Source organism: Hemitrygon akajei, chromosome 22, assembly GCF_048418815.1.
Source record: "Hemitrygon akajei chromosome 22, sHemAka1.3, whole genome shotgun sequence".
Lineage (NCBI taxonomy): Eukaryota > Metazoa > Chordata > Chondrichthyes > Myliobatiformes > Dasyatidae > Hemitrygon > Hemitrygon akajei.
The window spans coordinates 41163055-41186190 of NC_133145.1; the positions used below are offsets into that span (position 1 = coordinate 41163055).

General features: G+C 37.8%; 1 protein-coding gene across 4 annotated transcripts in view; it reads left to right on the plus strand.

Moving 5' to 3' along the window:
* The window catches only part of ccdc57 (coiled-coil domain containing 57), a 161892-nt gene that overhangs the window by 73790 nt on the left and 64966 nt on the right, over positions 1-23136 (plus strand). For all 4 annotated transcript variants that reach the window (XM_073026074.1, XM_073026075.1, XM_073026076.1 and 1 more), the window contains 5 exons: positions 3422-3496; positions 12326-12526; positions 14622-14780; positions 18634-18796; positions 21583-21717. In XM_073026074.1, the coding sequence (XP_072882175.1) occupies positions 3422-3496; positions 12326-12526; positions 14622-14780; positions 18634-18796; positions 21583-21717 (733 nt within the window). The remainder of the gene's footprint in view (positions 1-3421; positions 3497-12325; positions 12527-14621; positions 14781-18633; positions 18797-21582; positions 21718-23136) is intronic.

The window sequence follows — 23136 nt, forward strand, 5'->3', positions numbered from 1 at the left end:
TGTACAGTAGTTTGCTGAATTTTGGTACTTGGTTATATCTAAAAAGTTTATTTCGCAAAATGGGTGATATATGTGATGTAAGAAGATTAACACTGGCCTTTCACCTGTAGCTGTAGTCAAATAAAATTAAAGCTTAAAAGATTCAATAGGTTCAGACATTTTTGATGAGCTTCCGATGGGAATAGATTTACATCTTTTCCATACTTAACTGGAATTGGGAACCTCATTTAGAGAGGTCAGAGCATGTTTGTTGTGTTTCAGAAGTGTACACATTAATGAGACATAGTAGACTTGATGGTAACATAGAGCATAAAAATGTTCCACATCCTAACATCCCTGACACTGATATTCCTAAAATTCCTGGGGAATTAAATCAGTATGCTAAGGTTCAATTTAGAATTAGATTAACAGAATCTTTTTATTGATGTGTTTTACTGGGCCGAGTGGGAGTGAATTTTGAAAACATTCATTTTCCAGGGCTTACAAGGCAAGATTTTTTTGCCCATTCCCAAATGCTCATAAAAAGCTGGTGGTGAATTACTGCATGGAACTGCTGCAAATCATTGTCTGAACGTTGCTGTAGTGGTTCAACTGAGTGGCTTACCAGGCCAAATGCCATAGAATCCTGTGGGACTGTGCAGTGCATTTACTGATTACTGTATTTACAGATGCTGTGGAATGGAGTGACTTTGGTCTAGGAGTTCAGTGCCCAATAAACCACACTCATCAAACAATGAGCAGATCATTAGTTGTTTTCTTTAAAATGGAAACAAGCCATAGAACTGGACCACATTACACTTACATAAAGTCTTTTTTTGCAATCAGCTTCCTTCAGTGCTGACTTAATCATTCACCCTCCTTAAATGCAGTTTTTCTGAACTAATGCCAAGTCTGCTGATCTTAATTAATAAGACAACATTAAAATAACTTATTAATTCATTTGTAGGAGGAGTCTGTCTACTAAGCCTAATTAGATTGTCTACTGGTGGAGATTAAACTGCTATCACTCTGCAATAATACAGCCCAGGGATTTATTAATGACAATGCAAGAATATTTATTATTTTGATTTCAGTGTTTAGAAGTATAATGCAACCTGACATCACTGTGTAATTTACAAGCTTAATTCCACATATTTCCAGCCATATCAATAATCTATAAGCTGATGATCCACTAAGGAATTTCTGGTTACTAAGACCATAAGACACAGGAGTAGAATTAGGCCATTCAACAATTAAACTGGCTCTGCTAATCCATCATGGCTGATTTTTATCCCCCATAACCCCATTCTCCTAGTTTGACACCCTTACTAATCAAGAACCTATCAATCTCTGCTTTAAATATATTCAGTGACTTGGTCTCCAAGCCATCTGTGGTAATGAATTTCACAGATTTACCACCCTCTGGGTAAAGAAATTTCTTCTCATCTCCGTTCTAAAGAGATGTCCTTATATTCTGATACAGGGTCTTAGCACACTGGTCTTAAACTCTCACACTGCAGGAAACATCTTCTCCATGTTCATTCCATCTGGGTGTTTCAATATTAGATAGGTTTCAAGAAGATTCCCCCCTTGATTTTTCTAAGCTCCTGTGACTACAGTCCCAGATTCATTAAAGGCTCCTCATTTGTTAATCCTTTCATTCCTGAGATCATTCTTGTGAACCTCCTCTGGACCCTCTATAATGTCAGCCTTCTGAAAATCCAAATAAATAACATCCACTTACTCTCCTTTATCTATCCTGCCTGTGTTTCTTCAAAGAATTCCAACAGATTTGTCGGGCAAGAGTTTCCCTTAAAGAAATCATGCTGACTTCAGCCTATTTTATCATATGCCTTAAAGGAGCCCAAGACCTCATTCTTAGTAATGGACTCCAACATGTTTCAATGCTGGCTGCCTACAACTTCCTGTCTTTTGTCTCCCTTGCTTCTTAAGGAGTGGACTGACATTTGCAATTTTCCAATCCTGTGGAACTAGCCAGGTAATCCCTTCCTAACTATAGTCCCTCTCTCAGAGGCCAGTCAGTAAACACCTTCTGGTGACTGTCTGGGTCATCCCTGCCTGACTTCAGTGACTTTGCTGACAGGCTGTCTTTTATGGCCAAGCTTTGCCTGCTCCTTTCATTGTCTTCAGTCTCTACTTTGACATATTGATCTCCAAGCAGGGTCTGCAGAGTCCAACTAACTTTCCAATGTAGCCACAGGCTGCAAATACTGCTTGTCCCATCATCCCCTTATGCAAGAATGTAGTTCTGTCTTAGGGGGCAAAAGTTTAAGGGTAACATGAAGGGGAATTTCTTTACTCAGAGAGTGGTAGCTGTGTGGAACGAGCTTCCAGTAGAAGTGGTAGAGGCAGGTTCGGTATTGTCATTTAAAGTAAAATTGGATAGGTATATGGACAGGAAAGGAATAGAGGGTTATAGGCTGAGTGCAGGCCAGTGGGACTAGGTGAAAGCAAGCGTTCAGCAGGGACTAGAAAGGCCGAGATAGCCTGCTTCTGTGCTGTAATTGTTATATGGTTATATGGTCTTTATCATCTTTATTTATCTTGTGTCAGCCTTACATTATGACAGAACTGCACAGAAGTTACACTCCTTGTCATGAAATACGTCAGGTGACTGCTTGTCTGTCTACAAACATCCCATTTTGCTCCTGTTAATCCTTTCTATACTTTATCTCAATCCTGTTCACTAGTTGGAAATCCACGAGAGAACCAGCTTGCAGTTATTAGGAAATATTAATCTGTTTGTGTTTGATGCAAAGATCTTTTTTAAGGGATGAGTTCTGAGATATACAAAGCAGACGAATGAGTTAAGCATTAAGACTTCCAAAGGCTTTTGTTGGATCAATCTAGACTTTCAGGAGCCAAATTTGTGACTTTACTGTGAATATCTTGAGTCTTATATACAATAAAACCACAAAGGATTAGAGATAAGTATATATATATATAATTAAAGTTAAGCAAATACACTCCCACCCTTCTGCATTCACTTCAACTCACAATTTGCACTTTAGAAATACATTGCAGAATTCTTTGAATCTTTGCATCAAGCTGGAATGGTAAGGTTTGGCTACTTTTGTGTGTTTAGAACGAACAGTTGCCTTAATATATGGCTTCTTGTCCTTTGTTGGTATAATTAAACATTTATTTGCTTCAGGTTTGACTTCAATTACCTTTTTTCAATTACATTTAATCTTTTGGCTAGTTGTTGTATATTTTGTAGATACATGTTATGTAATCTGTATACAGAGTTGAAAATGTTGCAAGGAGTAGCCCAGGTAACACAAACTACAATTTTTATTTTGTTATTCTCTGACAAGGTAGAAACAAATGTTCTGATTTTCTTGTAAACTGGAAGTTGAAGATACCTCCGAGTTAGTGCGGAATATTGTAAATTCTGAGTTTCTCATTATCTGTTTATCAGGATAAAGGAACTTGAGGACAAAATAAACAGAATGAAAGTTAGCTTGGAAAATGAAGAGGAAATGTTCCAACGAAAGTAAGTAAATTTATTAAAAGTAAATTTTCCTAAAATATACTTTAACATTAGGTCAGAACGTTATCAGAATAGCTCAGAAGCATTCACAAGATAAGAGACTGCGTTTTTGAATATTCCAAAATTGTTAGAAAACTTTCTCTATTTCAATTAAAACTTCAAATATTCTGTTTAAGTACCCTGTAATTTAAGAAAGTCAGCATGTTGAGGCAACACATTAATAGGGCCTTTTTTTAATCAACAAGTTGGAAATTTAATTCAAATACATTGGTAAGTAAGTCTACAGTAAGTCATTAAATGTAGATACTGCACCCTTGAATGCCCAATACTGACACAGATCCCGCTAGTAACAGGCTGCCAACCTGATAAAGGTACATTTGTTTCTGTCATTACCAATTTCTATCCCATGAAACCTTTGACACTAATTGACTATACTCTTCCCACCCTGTCTTCTGTAAAAATGTTATTCCCTTTTCTCAGTTTCTTCGTCTTCGCTGCATGTGTTCCCAGAATGCGGCTTTCCTTTCCAGAATATCAGAGATTTCCTCCTCCTTCAAACAATGAATCTCCTTTCCTTCACTATCGATGCTGCCTTCATCCGCATCTCCTTCATTTCCTGAATGTTTATGCTCACCCCCATCTTCATGCCGCCTTAACAGTGATAGAGTTCCCCATGCCTTTACCTAACAACCCATGAGCCTCCCCATCCAACACATCATCCTCCTTAACTTCCACCTCCAAAGGGATCCCACCAGCAACACATCGTTATGTCACTCCTTCTCTCTGCTTTCCAGAGGGATCGCTCCCTCTGTGACTCCCTTGTCCTTTCATCCTTTCCCATTAATCTCCCTTCTGGCACTTATCCCTGCAAGTGGCCAAAGTGTGACACCTGCCCATTCACTTCCTCACTCACCTCCATTCAGGGCCCTAAACAGTCCTTCCACGTGAGGCAACACTTCACCGGTGAATCTGCTGGGGTTGTCCATAGTGTCTGGTACGCCTGATGCGCCCTCCTCGACATTGGTGAGACCCATCAGAAATTGGGGAATCGTGTCGTCGAGCTCCTCTGCTCCATCCACCAAAAGTGGAACTTTCTGGTGGCCAAAGATTTTAATTCCAATTCCCATTTCCACTGTGACATGCCGGTCCATGGCTTCCTCTTATGCCAAGGTGTGGCCACCGTCAGGGTGGAGGAGCAATGCCTTATATTCTGTTTCGGTAGCCTACAACCTAATGGCATGAATATCGATTTCTCCTTCTGGTAAAAAAAATCTTCACTCTCCCCTCTTACTATATTCTCCCCTCTGGGTTCTTACCTCTTCTTACCTGCCTATCAACTCCCCCTGGGTCCCCTCCTCCTTCCCTCTCTCCTATGGTCCACTCCCCTCTCTCATCAGATTCCTCCTTCTCCAGTCTTGATCTTTCCAACCCACCTGGTTTCTCCTATCACCTTCAAGCTACTTTCCTTCCCCTCTTGCTACCTTTTAATTCTGGCATCTTCCCCCTTCCTTTTCAGCCCTGAAGAAGGGTGTCGGCCCAAAACATCGACTGTTTGTTCATTTCCATAGATGCTGCCTAATCTGCTGAGTTCCTCCAGCATTTTGTGTGTGTTGCTTTTCTCACTTTTTTTGTGATATCTTATCCAGTGACCTATGAAATACAAATACAAATACAAATACTTCATAAAGAACAGATTAATTATTCAGAATCAGAATCAGGTTTATTATTACCGGCATGTGTCGTGAAATTTGTTAACTTAGCAGCAGCAGTACAATGCAATACATGATAATATAGAAAGAAAAATAACATAAATAAATAAGTAAATCAGTTACAGTAAATATATAAATATATGTGTGTGTGTTTGTGTATATTGGATGGATTAAAATAGTGCAAAAACAGAAATAATATATATTTAAAAAATGTGAGGTAGTGTTCATGGGTTCAATGTCCATTTATGAATCAGATGGCAAAGGAAAAGAAGCTGTTCATCATTCACTGAGTGTGTGCCTTCAGGCTTCTGTACCTCCGTCCTGATGGCAGCAATGCAAAGGGGCATTCCCTAGGTGATGGAGGTCCTTAATAATGGACGTCGCCTTTCTGAGGCACCTCTCCTTGAAGATACCTTGGGTACTGTGGAGGCTAGTACACAAGATAGAGTTGACTAACTTTACAATTTTTTGTAGCTCTTTTTGGTCCTGTGCAGTGCCCCCCTCCCTCCCCATACCAGACAGTGATGCAGCTTAACACAATGCCTTTCACAGTACATCTATAGAAGTTTTTGAGTGTTATAGTTGACAAACCAAATCTCTTCAAATTCCCAATGAAGTAAGGCCATTGTCTTGCCTTCTTTATAGCTGCATCGATATATTGGGACCAGGTTAGATCCTCAGAGATCTTGATACCCAGGAACTTGAAGTTGATCACTCTCTTCACTTCTGATCCCTCTATGAGGATTGGTTTGTGTTCCATCGTCTTACCCTTCCTGAAGTCCACAATCAGCTCTTTTGTCTTACTGACATTGAGTACGAGTGTTGCTGCAATACCACTCAACTAGCTGGATTAATATTTTAGTATTGAGTACCTGTTTCATTTCCTCAGTAATAAATTCTAGTGTTTTACCAGCAACTGATATCCAGTTAAATGACCAGCAGTTCCCTATTTTCTTTCTTCCTTCTTTGTTAAATAACTGAAATACTTGTCACATTCCAATCTGTCGGGACAGTTTCAAAACAACGGAAGTTTTGAAGCATTATCACTAATATGTCCACCAGCAGTAGAGTACCCTCTGATGCAGGCTAAGAGATTCAAGTTACTGACTGGCTTTCATTCTTCCTATTTTTCTAGTACTTTCCTTTTTAGATATATTCATTATTTTTAAATTCCATACTGTTATTACTGCTCCCCTGTATTCTTGTAAATTTATTATAACCTCTATATTGACCATGAAGCCTTCTAAATATTTATGGCTCAGCTATTTATGGCTTAACCAACTGAACTACTTGGAGGGCTCCAATTATAAATAATTTGTTGCCAACAAAAATTGGAAGAATCTTAGTGATCACTATTTAAGACACCAAGAGAGAAAATGAAGTGCTTGTCAAAATGAGAGAAATCAAACCTGAAGTGATTTTATATATATGGAGGTATTTCACGCAGTTCCAAGGTCAACGTGAATTCTGTATTTCCATTAGCTGGCAACTTTACTATCTCCCTTTAAGTATTGAAAGGTACTTTTATGTAGAGACTTAAAGAGTAAAGAAAATCTTCAAAATACTTATCAACCTCATAATGTATACATATCCATTTATTTGTAAGATATAGTTATCACACCAGAGCTATGTAGATTATTTCAATGGATGTCAGTTTAACTTTCTTACATATTATTTTGGAAGAAATAAGGAGAATTATATCCTGATCCTCATATCCTTAAAAATAGGTTCAAATATTTCACAGCTTATTTAGGTCATGGCCCGGATACAGATAAATATTTAAATATAAAAATTGAAAGTGCTGGTCTTGCTCAACAGCACAGGCAGCATCAGTGGAGACAGAAATTGAAATGATGTTTTAGGTCAGTCATGTTTTATCCAAACCTGTTTCAATATTAAATCAAAGATAACTTGTTTTGGTTTAAGGAAACTGTGATAGCCATGCATGGGAAGGATTTTAATGTTCCTTTGTAAATAGTACCTTGGGATATTTTACATTCACCTGAAAAGCAGTGTGTGCATTTAACATTTCATTAGAAAAAACATACTTTGGACAAGCAAGCTCCTGACATTGCAGTGTCAGGCCAGATTCTTTGCTCAAAATGCCCCAGAATTTGCTGTCTGAGAGTGGAGTTGATACCATCAACCATCCTTTAATGTGAAGTAAATATAGCTTTTTGTGTCTTAATAAAATGTATTTTCTCAATGTATTGGTGCTACGTGCAAGCTGCAATGCTCGGCTTTCAGCAGTATTGCTGGTCTGATGTGTTGTTTAGTGTTTCATCTCATAATAGGAAAAATCAGCTCCTCAGTTGTGCTCAAAATGATGCTCGCATTGAAGTCATTGACTAAAGTTATCAACTCAACCTACTATGTAAAAATTTGTAAAGAGAATGGGTAGAAAAAAATTGAAATGGAGGAGAAATCCAGTGTTCGACTTGATGTGACTGTAGTGATATTCTTGCTTGTGAGGCCTGTAAAAGCTAGGTCAGTTTTCAGTGATCCACTTTAATATAGCATGGAAACAATAATTAGTATCCCCTGGATTTGGTTGGATTATGGTAGTGAGTTGTACTTTTATTGTTATGCAGTAAGCATTTTATCAAATTTGAGGTTCATGAAGAATGTACTTAATGGTATTATGACAATAATTTTTTATTTGACCTTTGGTATTTTGTTGCAGACATTTATATCATGTGTATCAGTTGGATAAGTGGGGTAGTATTCAGTCATCATCCCTAATTCCTTTTAATGTCATGAGTATTAACCAAAGAATTGGTGAGCTTTATGAGATTCAGTAGGTTAATACTCAAGCATACAACTTTAAAAAGCTCTGTTCAGAAAAAAATGCATTAACAAATTTAATATAACTTCTATATAATGCTAAGATATAAAAGCTTTATTTTCACCGTTGATGGTTCAAAAATACTTCTGTTGTTGGCAGCTGTGTTCAGCACAGCTAACAATGTTATTGCTTGGAAACTTGTTAAGTGTAAATAAACAAAGTACAAGAGCTGCATATAAAAATATAATATAAACTTTGTTTTCTGTTTACAGGCAGTAAATAATGACCTCAGTTGTATAAGTAAACATTGCTGATCTTCAGAAACACTTTAACGAAAGCTTACGCAGCTTTAAATCCTGTAGCTCGATATTGGACTGTAAATACTGCATGCTACATTTATCAGGAACTTTTCTTTCAGACCACAATTACATTGCTGCACTTGAATGATCTGTTATGGTATTTTTTAAGCAAAGCTATTTTTTTTACTTTCAGCAAGTTGATACAAAAGTACAAGGAGAAAGAGCAAAATCAAGTAGGTTATATTACATGATAACACATATATCTTCAAATTAACTTCTGAAACTGAAGGTACTGCAATTCAATAGAAGGCCTGGATTACAACTTTTCAGGTTTCTTTGACCCAGCAATAGTCTTTCTTTGAGAGACCCTGTGCAAGCACTGGCACATTCATAGAGACCCAGTATCTCCCTGTTACCCTCTTCAACTAAGGAACTTTGACCAAATTGTTAAAAACTGTCAAATATCAAAATGTAAGTAATGATATAATTAGTAAGTTGTTTCAGAAGAAGCTAAAGAAATTCTGATTTTTATGGTACCTGCAATTTTAAAGATATCAAAGCCTTGTACAACTTAATGAATACTTTTGAATTGTGGTCACTGTTGTAATTCAGGAAATATAAGCTGTAAAAATATACCAGCAACTTTCCATCAGGTACAAGTAAATAATGCTCAGGTCATCTACCTTGTGTAGTGTTTCTACATTCATTACACTTCTTCCATCTGTGCTTGCAAGCAGAGTATGGGCATTTACACTACAAATTTGACATTAAATAAACTCTTACAACTTGTACATCTGAAGTTTTACAAAATATTTTGTCCTGACAAAAGGTATTGGTTTTGAAGTTTTGATATTAGAAAAGATATGGAAAAGCACATTGAAGTAGATGATATTTAAATTAATTGGCTTGTTGCCTACCTTATTAGTGATTTCTGAATCTTAACATGATAATGCTCTGCTAGATGTTTATTTTTTCCTTTACCAGCAGAGATTAGATGCCATCCTTGTGGACACTGGCTTCTGTTATGGACTCACATACCCTTCCTATTTTAAAATTTGATGACTGCATTTATTACTGGATAGTCTGAGTTGTTCTGTGTGTTTATAAATGAGATTTATAGTGCATTTGCTAGTGTGGTAGCATGGCAAGAATACAGGAACCAATATTCTGACTAAAATGACTTATAGTGGACTGAAATGTTTGAGCATATAGACATTAAGAAAGAGGATGTGCTGGAGCTTTTGAAAAGCATTAAGTTAGATAAGTCACCGGTACTGAATGAGATATACCCCAGGCTACTGTGGGAAGCGAGGGAGGAGATTGCTAAGCCTCTTGCGATGCTCTTTGCATCATCAATAGGGACGGGAGAAGTACCAGAGGATTGGAGGGTTGCAAATGTTATTCCCTTGTGCAAGAAAGGGAGTAGAGATAACTCAATGAGTCTGACTTCAGTGGTGGGCAAGTTGTTGGAGAAGATCCTGAGAGGCAGGAATTATAAGCATTTGGAGAGACATAATCTGATTAGGGATAGTCAACTTGGCTTTGTCAAGGGCAGGTCGTGCCTTATAAGCCTGATTGAATTCTTTGAGGATGTAACAAGTCGCATTGATGAAGGAAAAGCAGTGGATGTAATGTATATGGATTTCAGTAAGGCATTTGATAAGGTTCCCCATACAAGGCTCCTTCAGAAAGTAAGGAGGCATGGGATTCAAGGAGACCTTGCTTTGTGGATCCAAAATTGGCTCGCCCATAGAAGGCAAAGGCTGGTTGTAGTTGGTTTGAATTCTGCATGGAGGTTGGTGACCAGTGGTGTTCTGAAGGGATCTGTTCTGGGACCCCTCCTCTTTGTGACTTTTATAAGTGACCTGGATGAAGAAGTAGAAGGATGGGTTAGTAAGTTTGCTGATGACACAAAGGTTGGGAACGTGTGGATAGTCTGGGTTGTTAGAGGTTACAGCAGGACATTCGATAGGATGCAGAACTGAGCTGAGAAGTGGCAGATGAACTTCAACTCAGATAAGCATGAAGTGGTTTATTTTGGTAGATCAAATTTGAAGACAAAATATAATATTAATGGTAAGACTCTTGGCAGTGTGGAGGATCTGAGAGATCTTGGGGTCCGTGTCTATCGTGTCTACAGGACTCTCAAAGCTGCTGTGCAGGTTGACAGTGTTGTTAAGAAGGCATATGGTGTGTTGACATTCATCAGCTGTGGGATTGTGTTCAAGAGCCGTGAGGTAATGTTACAGCTATATAAGACCTTGGTCAGACCCCACTTGGAGTACTGTGTTCAGTTTTGGTCACCTCACTACAGCAAGAATGTGGATACTATAGAGAGAGTGCAGAGGAGATTGGCAAGGATGTTGCCTGGATTGGAGGTTGAATGAACTTGGCCTTTTCTTCTTGGAGAGACAGAGGATGAGAGATGACTTAATAGAGGTGTATAAAATGAGGGGCATTGATTGTGTGGATAGCCAGAGGCTTTTTCCCAGGGCTGAAATAGCTAACATGAGGGGCCATAGTTTCAAGGTGCTTGGAAATAGATACCAAGGGGATGTCAGGGGTAAGTTTTTCACACTGAGATTGGTGAGTATGTGGAATGCACTGCTGGCAGCGGTGGTGGAAACAAATACAAAAGGGTTTCTTAAGAGCCTCTTAGATAGGTACATGGAGCTTAGAAAAACGGAGGGCTATCCGGTAGGGAAATACTAGGCAGTTTCTAGAGTAGGTTTCATGGTTGGCACAACATAGTGGGCCGAAGGTTTCTATATTCTATGTTCTAAAACATTAGAGTTTAAAATATCAAGCAATGTACTTACTTAGTCCTCCCAGAGGAATTGCAGTCATGTACTGCTAGGAAGCCATTCTTCTGTAACATTCAGGTCTCTTCCTTTAGACCTTAGTTTTACCATTGTTCTAAAAATAGAACCATGCTATGGTGCAACACCATTAGTCATAAAATTAAAAACCAGATGTGCATGTACACTTTTTTCCCAGAATAGCAGACTAAAGAAATGAGATGATATTTTTGAACCAAGCATCAGGCCTCCCACATAAGCCAAGAAGCTTAAGATTCAAGTTCAGATGCACTTGGTGTTATAGAAATTAAATGAACAATCTGTAAAGGGCAACCTGAATATAGAATCTCAAATAGTGGGGCCGTTCTTCCAGTTCTCACCCCCATCAATACATTCAACATCCCAACCCCAAACAACTCATCTATTATCACTCATCTGTGAAGCCCACCATCTTGAAGTAGTGGAATGCTTGGCTCTTCTTACTATACAAATCATAAAACTTGAGAAGAGAATTTTGTATTTTCAGAAGTGAGGCTTAAACAGAACTGCTGGGTTTAGTCATTTGTTTCTGTCAGAGTAATCTCCATGTGCAAGTGTTTACACGCTGTCATGTATACTTTGAGATCAATCAGTGAGGAGAATGATATATGTAATTGGCATCAAGTAAAATCAAGTATATCACAGGATAATGTAACTGAATAGTGTTTCCAGGTTATTTTTCAAACTCTCCTATATTAATTTCCATAATGGATCAATAAGTAAATAACTAGAACTTTTATTTGCATAGAATATTTAACGTAGCTAAAAAATTCAAGAAATACACTAAACCACAAAAGGACATACTAACAAGATATTGATGTAAGAGATAGCTATTAAGGAACATCTTAAAGGATAGAAAGCAGATTGAAGTTTAAAATTATGGTCATCATAGTCACATTCACTATTCATTAAAATAAGGGATGAAAAGTGTTGAAACTTGAGAAGTGTGGAGATTCATTCAAGAATTTGGAGAAGGTTTTGGAGATGCTAATTTAGCAGCTATTCTCCATGACAAAAGTCGTCTTTTCTGTGATAGTTGTTGGGATGCAGTATTCCAGTGACTTTAGGAAAGCTTTGGATTGTGTTTTTCTCATGCAGAGTTCCTCTTATCACTGGACAAATTGGAAGATATTTTTGATTATTCATAATTGAGTAATTTAATGATTAGTTCATTATATTTAAAAGGTCACATCTTTCTTTAGACATTCTGAACTGGATCGTCTTGCTCGTGAGAGAGATGCAAAACTTGCTACTGTAAAGCAAGTACACACAGAACAGATAAGGGAACTGAACAATAAGATACGCGATTTACAGATCAGCTTGGAGACGGTTGAAATGGAAAAACGGCGAATGGAATGGAGCCATATAGATGCCACAAAAGAGAAGGAGGATGTTATTGAGAAGTAAGTTACATTAAGCTGAATCATACTGGGCCAGGCCCCTGCCTTATAGAATTTTACCTGGAATGGCACACCTAGATGCCACAAATTCCTATCAGTTTCTTCACATTTATAATGGCATTAATAGTTTTCCATTATTACATTGCAAATTTCTTGCTATTATTTAGGTTTCAGTCACACTGCATGCCCAGCTGTGTTTTTCTTTCCCATGTTCAATTGACAGTACTAAATTGATTGCTGATTTTTCATTGAAGCTCTATATGGCAATAAAACTCTTGCAAAAGAATTAAGTGGCAGGTTTTATAGTATGAAATGCAGATTGCACTGTGATATAATGGATCCGGGATAATGAATCTCAAAGCTAAACAAATTGCCAAACTAGGTCCTATAAACAATCGGGTCCAGAATTGAAAGCTAATTTTTATCAGGTGCAATTGCTGAACAAGTCATTGCTGCTTAAACCTCAGATGTATGCCTGAATTTGACCTATGAATGATTGTAATGCCAATTACAATGTGGCTTATATTTCCTAAAACAGTAGAAGTCTATTATTGGATACTCTATTATTAGAAACAAATTGAGTAGTTGTTCAGGGATGGTTTATTCTACATGCACCTATGTGAAATGCTTGATAAAAATGCTTGTGTTCAACATGTCAGGCAAAATCTGTGGCAAGAGAATCTGAATTAATATTTAGGCTTAAATTTTCATCATAACCAGGCAACGAGAAAACCAAATTTATAATGAGCTTTAGGGAGGGCTGGATAGGACAAAGGGAACCTAAAAATCAAAGGAAGAAAGCTGGAAATGGCCAATAAATCAGGCAATGCTTGCAGAAAGGGAATTAATTGAGTAAGTACTACATTTAGATGACTACAGTAGAACCACAAGGTTCATCAATTTTAAGGAACTTTTTTTCTCTTAGCATCAGACTTCAGGTGAGTATTTGAATCATTTTATTTCCAGTTTCAGGTTCATCAACAAGTTGAATGTGCATATAACAGATATAACATGAGTACTAGTTTGTACTAGTCACTCTGCAAGTACCCTTATTAATCTTTTAACCAGACAATTCCATAAACATAAAAGTACTTCAACAACCTGACCTCACCCTATAGAGGGATCCCTCCCCAATTTTCTATTTCTGTGGGAACGTATATGACTTAATGTAAGATTGCATAAACAACATCATATTTATTTTCTTTGTTCCTGGGAGGGGAATCCAGTAGTCCTTGTTGCAAAGTGACAGTAAACAGATGAATATTAGGTGTATATTTTCAAATACTTGATACTCTATGAAGACAAACTCCCTGATCATTAGAGTGTGTGGAATCCCACCAGTATGTGTTTGTGTTAAGAAGAGATGATAGAAATTCTAAGCAAATCATTTACAATCCATTTATCTCTAACATCTTGAATCACTTGTTTTTGGCACTTTGTGTGTGGATTACTCACAGACCCTTTGCACTTAACTTCATTCTGTCAAAAATAATATTTAAAACCAAAATTAATGACATTTTTTAAAAAAACAACTTTATATCTACGTTCACCTCAACCCTTCCTCTCCCACCTCCTCCCCCCCACACACACGCAGCTTACGATTATGCAAACTCGGTACAATAGATGTCAGTTTCGGTTGGAAGCTGCTGAGACTAATTTTTCACGTACAAAAAAGTTTTCTGAAGACCTTTGTGTAAATCTGTATTCAGGATCGTAATTAGGAGAGCACATTCTAATAAATGTAATGATTGTTTAGATTAGTGAGCAGTTTGCTGAACAACAGAACTGTCCAGTTATTAATAAAACCAGGACATGCTATCACAGGGTGAAATAGAACAAAATGAGCATTCATTAATTTTAATCAAGTTAGGATTCCTTCTAAGTGCACATAATCAGTGAAAAGAAAATCAGGGCAGAACAGTATTAAAACAAAATCCGTTTAGTGGTATAATTGTTGTTGCCACTGAAAGAGCACTGTAGAACATTTATTAATGCATCATTATGCATTTCATCTCACAGTGGCTTGAAGGTGGCCTGATTGATTTGTTTTGTAACAGGCCTGCGAAATATTCTGGGTTTTGGCTTTTTGTTTCTCCAGATTGCGTGCCGAGCTTTCTACAATGAAAGTCGGGTGGGATGGTCACATTGCACAGATCTCCAAAGAGACCGTTGCTAAGGACATACAAATTAAAATGTTACAGGAGCAGGATTCAAAGTTGAGGGCTGAGATGGCACGGCACAAAGAGGACGTGGAAAAGTAAGCTGTGTTGTGTTTCAGCTGTAATATGCTACATCTTCCTCACTTGAAATGAAGGATGCTTAGCTTTTTGAAATACTCGCAGTTCCAGTTGAAACATTGGAATTAGAATTTCTATTCCATTAAGGACTAATTGGAATATGAAATTGATGCTTCTTTTGTAAAGAATAAACTGATCAAAGTTATCACAATTTTCAGGACAACTTGCATATCACAGTTGGAGATTTTATTTTTAAGAGCTCTGAGACTGTTAGTTAAGTGCCACAGAGTTGGGATATGTTGCATCATAAAATGTGGAAAATATGAACAGCCTTTCTCTTACTTATGGAGTGACAACAATGAAACTGAAATTGGTGAAACGGACATGTAATCTAGAATGATGTGAACACATTGTGGGAGACAAGCTTTTTTATTTCTCTTGGTTCATTTTGACATAAAAGTTCAAATTCAAGTTCAGATTATTGTCATTCAATCATACACATGTATACCACCAAACAAAAAGACCAATTCAGCTTATTGAACCTATGCCAGCTGAAAGAGCAATCAGTCATTCTCATTTCCCACTTATTTTCTTGTAACATCCCTCACATACACATCAAATCCCCACCCATCTACGTCACAGGTAATTTACAGCAGCCAATTAAACTTCTGGAGGGTGTGGGAGGAAGCCACAGAACTTGACAGAAACCAATGCATTCACAGGGAGCATATGTAAATTCCACACAGCCATCATAGACTTGGGTCACTGGAGGCAGTGGTAATACCTGCTGCACTGGTATAAGCATTCTGCTACATATCTGTCAATGGCTGTATTTATACGCTGCATGACAACTGTGTAGCCTGGGTGTGCATGGTAACAATGAGATTTTTTATTAACAGTTTAATAATAAAACAGTAAATCTAGGTAGCAAGGAAATGCAGTCAGTTGGAACATTATAGGGAAAATTCGGGAACATTAGATCCTATGCTTGAGGCAATGCAAGTATCCTTAGAAGTAGAACATCACATTTTCCCAGTAACGCACACACACAATGCTGGAGAAAATCAGCAGGGCGGGCAGCATCTATAGAAAAGAGTACAGTTGATGTTTCAGGCCAAGACCCTTCATCAAGACTGGAGGAAAAAAAGATGAAGAGTCAGGGTAAGAAGGTGGGGGGGGGGGGGGCAGGAGAGGAAAGAAATACAAGGTGATAGATTAAACCAGGAGGGGTGAAGTAAAGAGCTGGGAAGTTGATTGGTGAAAGGGATACTGGACTGGAGAAGGGGGAATCTGCTGGGAGAGGACAGAAGGCCATGAAAGTTAAAGAAAAGGGGGAGGAGCACCATAGGGAGGTGATGAGCAGGTGAGATAAAGTGAGAGAGGGAAATGGGAATGGGGAATGTTGTGGGGGGGGGGGGGGCAAGCATAACCAGAAGTTCGAGAAATCAATATTCATGCCATCAGATTGGAGGCTACCCAGACTGAATATAATTTTTGGAGCACATTAAGCCAGAAACACATTTTTTAAAGGCATATGCAAGGTGAGCCTTATTTAGAAGTAAAGAAGTGAGGTTTATTTCAGAAGTTGGCACCACCGTACCGTTGTGTGACACTATTACAAGCTCGGGATGTTCTGGAGTTCGAAGTTCAAGTCTGGCGCTGCTAAGTAGAGAGTCTCTGTATGTCTTCCTCGTGGAATGTGTGGGTTTTCCTCGGGTGCTCCGGTTTCCTTCCTCCCATAGTCCAAAGACATACTGGGTAGGTTAATTATTAATTGTAAATTGTCACATGATTACGTTAGGGTTAATCAGAATTGTGGGGTTGCAAGGGCAATGTGGCTCGCAGGGATGGAAGGGTCTACACACGCTCTCTCACTAAATAAAGAATGTGATGTCAATTGTTATGTAATTCAAATTTCTTAGCAGAGAGCATACTTCTGTTAACCAATTATAGCTGAGCCGACATTCATCAGCAGAGTAACTCCAACCCACCACACATCCCCACACCCCCAGCTGTGTTTAAAGGATAATTAAACATTTGCTTTGATTTGTTTCTTCATTTCATAGTCATAAAGGACTGAAAACCACCCTTTCACCTACCATATCCATGTTGTTTATTAAGGTATTATCTTTCAATGCCAAACTTTCTATTGCCAAAGGTTTCTCCTAACTTTTGCTTTGATTCCACATGCATTTAGAGTCTTTTGCATTTTTTAATTCAAATTGCAGAACTCTACAAGGAGGGATGTGGCAGGTATTGAAAAAATGTTGGCTTACTTCAAGACCTCCCCACTAACTGATTTCTCCAACAGAGATAATAGTAGAGGGGTGGAAGAGGTGTGAAATCTGTCAGGAAAACAACTTTGAGGTTTCAGATATTCACTGTTATAAGTATTTCCCATGAAATTCAATTTCTTTTTTACGAGAGCTAGCTGTCAGTTATAGCTCTTAAAAGATTAATCAAAAGCTATTACTTCCCTTGCACTGAAAATTTTCTGAATTTTGCTGTTGTAACTAACAGAGAAGAAAAGGTAAATCAGCTGATGTGGTGTATTTCTATGTAAAGGTATTCCATAAGATACTATTAGATTATTAAAGAAATTCAAAGTGCATGGATATGCAGTACTACTGCTGATGTGAGTTGAGAATCAGTAACTGACAGAAAATGGATATTAAGACCATAAGACATAGCAGCAGAATTGGGCCATTTGGCCCATTAAACCTTCTCTGCTATTTGATCATTGCAGATCTATTTTTCCTCTAACTCCCATTTATTGTATTTATTTATTTAGACATACAGCATGGAACTCCACAGCCATCTGTGGCAGTGAAATCCACAGATACAAACCCCTCTGTTTAAAGAAATTCCTCCTCATTGCTGTTCAAAAGGGAGGTCCTTTTATTCTGAGGCTGTGCCCTCAGCCTACCTTCTCTGTGATTGGAGAATGTTCACATCCACTTTCTAGGCCTTTCAATATTGGGGGAGGTTTCATTGAAATCCCCTCCCCCATTTCTTCTAAACTCCTGTGAGTAAAGGCCCAGAGCCATCAAACACTACTCATATGTTAACCCTTTCATTTCCGGATCTGTCTCATAAACATCCTCTGGACCCTTTCCAATGCCAACAGATCCTTTCTTTGAAATGTGGTACAAAACTGTTCACTATACTCCAAATGTTATCTGACCAGTGCTTTATAAAGCCTCAGCATCACATCCTTGCTTTTATATTCGAGTCCTTTCTAGTCCTATGAAAATTAATGGTAACATCGCATTTGCCTTCCTTACTGCTGACTCAACCTGCGAGTTTACTTTTAGGAGCGCTTGCATGAGAACTCCCAAGTCCCTTTGCACCTCCGATTTCCAGATTTGTTCCCCATGTAGAAGGTAGTCTATGTCTTTATTCGTTCTACCAATGTACACAACCATACACTTGACTACACTGCATTCCATCTCCCACTTCTTTGCCCATTCTCTTAATCAGCCCTAGTCCTTCTGCAGAGCTAAGGACTGGTTAGGATGAGTTGGAAAATTGATGAGGGCAAAGTAGTAGATGTGATTTTACATTGACATGGTCGTGCGTGTTTTGAAATGGTTCCAGAACATTTAAGTGCAGGCAAGGCATGTTGACAAACTGGACACAACACTGTCTGGCTGAAAGCAGGCGCAGGGTAATGGTGGATGGGTGTTTTTCTGACTGAAACAGGTAACAAGTGCAGTGAAAGGATCAGTGCTGAGACCTTTGCTCTTGGTAAGATATTTAAATAACTTGGCTGAGAATGTAAACGGTATGATTAGTAAATTTGCAGACAACTTGAAAATTGGTGGAGTTATAGATAACAAAGAAGGTGGATATCCTGCTTCTGCTCTTATTTAGATATAAACATCAGCTTGTCCAAGCAGTAGAGAGGGAGAGGGGTCTCGAGCAAATGAAAGTACAGGCAGAGCTGGACTGGCAACAACGCTGTGAGGAAATAGAAAGAAGACAGTACCTAAAATCAGAAGAACTTATTCAAAGCCTGAGTCAAGCCCGAGACCAGGTAAGGCAAAGAAAATGAAATTCAGTACTTTTTCACTTCAAAATTTCTTTTCATTTGAAATATTTGAACCAGTTCCAGGTTATTTTAGGATATATGTATTTTTAAGTGTGAACTGTAATTTGTTGTTCATCAACTCGTAAATATTTCAAGAAAAACTACAATGAAAGGGAAGAATATTCTTCTGGTGGAATAATGATAAGCACGCAGAGAGAACAGTGGAGGCCAAGTGGACTACAAAGAAATTCTGGGGGAAGGGGTTTGGTTGTAAGTTGTTCAAGAATTGAGGAAGGTCTGGGTTTGAAAGGGAACTACAGAGTTTCACTAAGGTAAAATAAGCAATTCAGTTCTCACTATTATTCTCAAGAAGTTGTTTCATTTCTTTCTAATTTTGACAAATATTTTTGGAAATATGTGTTAATATTTTGTTGTCATAGTGATATTTTGGAAGTTTTGTAGATATAATTTTCATGATGTTATGCTCCTCCTCTCCCTTGCTGTTGGCCCTGGATATAAAGACTATTCAAGTTGTCTATTTATATTTCACTGGTGACTTTTGTCAATTGATTTAATGGGAAGCATCACATTTGACCCAGTGTTTATAATTTTCAGACTGTGTTATTGTGCACCCTCTTGTACATCCAGAAACTTGACCACCAACTCAGCCTCTGTTCTGGTAGAAATCAATTAATTCTACATAAACTGGAGAATTAAACATGAGATCTCTCCATTTGCTATGGCTCAACCAATCACTAAATACACACATTCACTTAATAAAGGGTCAAGCAAGTATCTCTAAATGCCTAGAAATTCATTGAGGGTGTAAAGCAAAATATGCTTCTGAAATGCATAGCAATAATATACAATCTGCATTTGCCTCATGATTGTTTTTAAATTCTGATAGGCTTTCATTACTTTCTCTCCTGCACTGAGTGAATTATTGCCACTTTTACATCTAATCATCCAACTCACACTATTCTTGCTTAAAGAAAGTAAGGAAATATGGTTAGACTAACATCTTGAAAATGCTAGTGTGTGTCCTCCCACAAAAGGTTCAGGTGATGAGGCTTTATTTGTTTAGCAAATGGTAATTTACCCAAAAGTTTGCCTTATCAGTCCCTCTGTCAAGAGGAGAAAGTATTTGGCCCCTGTTGTGTGCAAAGGAAACAAGATTTAAGTAAAGGTGCATTGTTTTGTCACAGTCTCTATATTGTGAATTTGCTATCAAGATACAGATTTTTTTAGATGAAGAACACGTGAAGAATGATATCGAATTAACTATACAGCTACAAGATCTCTGTACCTCATAATCAAGTTCCATGTCTCATTCTCGAAGCCTTGTGTATTGTGTACTGTCAAGGAAACAAATAAAGCTCAGGGAATTAGAGGCAGATCTATAATTAGCTTTCAGGTTATGGTCCCACTGTAGGGATGGGGAGAGGGTATTTGAGATTGAAGTTTTGTTCTTAATCCAGGATATTGTGATTTACTGCAGTGTAGTAATGTTGTGTTGAGAGGCTTTGAATTTAATGTGCTTTACTGGAATATTGCCATTTACAGAAAATTCAACTAAATTTGGTAATGTTTTCAAACTAGTAACCTATTTTTAGCAAAAATGTTATTACTTAAATGGACATTGCATGATTCTCTTTGCCTTTGAGGAGTAGGTCACAAGGACTGATTGGCAAGAAAAATTTCAGAAGCCAGCTCTGTAATATATACATGAATATTAGGCTGATGGTAATATCAAGGCAAATTACTGTGGATGATGAAAATCTGAATTATGAACACAAAATCCGAGAACTACTCAACGGATCGTGTACAATCTATGGAAGGAGACTTGGAGTTAATGTTACTTAGTAAATTTTTGGCGTAGGGTAAAGTTAGAGATAAAAATGTTGTGTGTTGAAGAGGTTGGGATAAAGGAGAAGATAACAATAAGAAAGACTGCAAAAGGAAGATATTAAGAAATTTAATGACAAAAGACATAATGGTACAAGAAGTATCAGAATCAGGTTTATTATCACTGGCATGTGACGTGAAATTTGTTAACTTAGCAGCAGCAGATCAATGCAATGCAAAATCTAGCAGAGAGAAGAAAATAATAATAAATAAACAGGTAAATCAATTACGTATATTGAATAGAACTTGCAAAACAGAAATACTGTATATTAAAAAAAAAGTGAGGTAGTGTCCAGAGATTCAATGTCCATTTTGGAATCGGATGGCAGAGGGGAAGAAGCTGTTCCTGAATCACTGAGTGTGTGCCTTCAGGCTTCTGTACCTCCTAACTGGTGGTACCAGTGAGAAAAGGGCATGACCTGGGTGCTGTAGGTCCTCAATAATGGACACTGCCTTTCTGAGACACCACTCCCTAAAGGTGTCCTGGGTACTTTGGAGGCCAGTACCCAAGATGGAGCTGACTAGATTTTCAAATTTCTGCGGTTTCTTTTGGTCCTGTACAGTAGTCCCTCCATACCAGACAGTGATGCAGCCTGTCAGAATGCTCTCCACAAAACAACTATAGAAGTTTCTGAGTGTACTTGTTGACAAGCCAAATCGCTTCAGACTCCTAATGAAGTATAGCCATTGTCTTGCCTTCTTTGCTTAAAGCTGGTAATGGGATATTAACAAATAATCGTATGAAAATTACAAGCAAAATATATAGTAAATCTACCAGATGAAAGTATTTTCAAAAACAATCAAAACTAAATGTTAAACACAACAAAGTCTGCCGATGCTGAAAATCCAAATCCAAAGTGATTCTTTGGCCGCATGATTTTCTGCAGGTTACAGCAGAACTACAAGAAAAAGAGCGCAAATTACAGGAGGTGGAAACATTGGTCCAGGCTTTGACCCTAGAAAGAGACCAAGCAATAGCTGCACTGCAGAAGCATGGTGTTATTCCAGAACGGGATTCTCAGGTAAAATTGTTTATATTTGATGTAATCTAGTACCAGAGATTTATTTTATTTATTTATTAAGACACAGCATGGAATAGGCACTTCTCGCCTGTCGAGTCACACCGACCAGCAATCCCCCAATTTAATCCTGGTATATTCATGGGACAATTTACAATGACCTACCAAGCGGTACATCCTTGGACTGTGAAAGAAACTAAAACAACCGGAGAAAACTCATGATTACAGGGAGGACGTACAAACTCCTCACAGGCAGCAGATAGTTCCCCACTTTCATGTGCTTTTCATTTTGATTCACTATTAAATCTGACCACACTGCTTGGCCTCCCATCTATTCCAATGAAGTTCACTGTAGTTCAAGCAACAGCACTGCAATTATACTGTACACATTCACTTCAAGATTCAACGATAAATTAAACACTTGCAAACAATCAGACGGTCCATAACTTTATCCTGTCCTACTTCTGCCATTCAGACTATTTTTCTCCTCTTATGATAGTTTAGATTTAATTGGACTTCTTTTTGCATCTCCTCCAGGCATATCTTTACCAATCTCTTTTAGCTGGCACTATGACCAGCCGTGTCATTCTATTTCATCTGAATTCTTATTATCTATATTTCTCTTCAAGCCCTTACCAACCTTCAATGCAAGCTAAAATTTGCATTGCTTCGAACTTTCTCCAAATCTGGTAAAAGTTCAGCAACCAGAGAAGTTAATTCTGATTTTCTTTGCATAGATGCTGTCTGATTTGCAAAATATTTCCAGAGTTTTATGTACTTATTTTACATTTCTGGCCTCTATTATTTTATATTTGAATGTTGCATCAGAATTGGGATTGCGGGGAGATTCATTTGAAATAGGAATTGATGGTGGAATATAGATTTAGGGAAATCAAGAAAAAAGGGGTGGAAACACTGGGACTAAATAATAATTAAGAATTTCTGTCAAAGTATGGGGGGGATAAAAGAAGAGATTAAACGTCAAAGAAGTGATAGTGCAAGTTAACAAAAGCCTAGAACAGCTGAAGATCAAAAGTCATCAGAAATTATGAAAAAACTTACTCTGGGAAAGACATTAAGTACACCCTGGGGAAAGATGCCAATCAGGACTAAAATAGGTAGACTGGTCTAACAGGTCCAGGGTGTCTAAATCATGGAGCAGATGCTAAGGTGATTTGTTATTAGATTCTGCAGCTGATAAGATAAATATAGATAGATAGATAGATACTTTATTCATTTATTAGACAGAGATACAGTGAAAAGTTAAGATATTGATGGGGTGATTGACTTAACTACGGGAGCAGACAGAGGTGATTGACTTAATTTAGACAGCATTGTTCTTGGTTTCATTATTTTAATATGCATGCTCTGTAGTATGACAAAGAGAAACGGTGTGAGGAAATGCTATCAGGAAATTGTGTC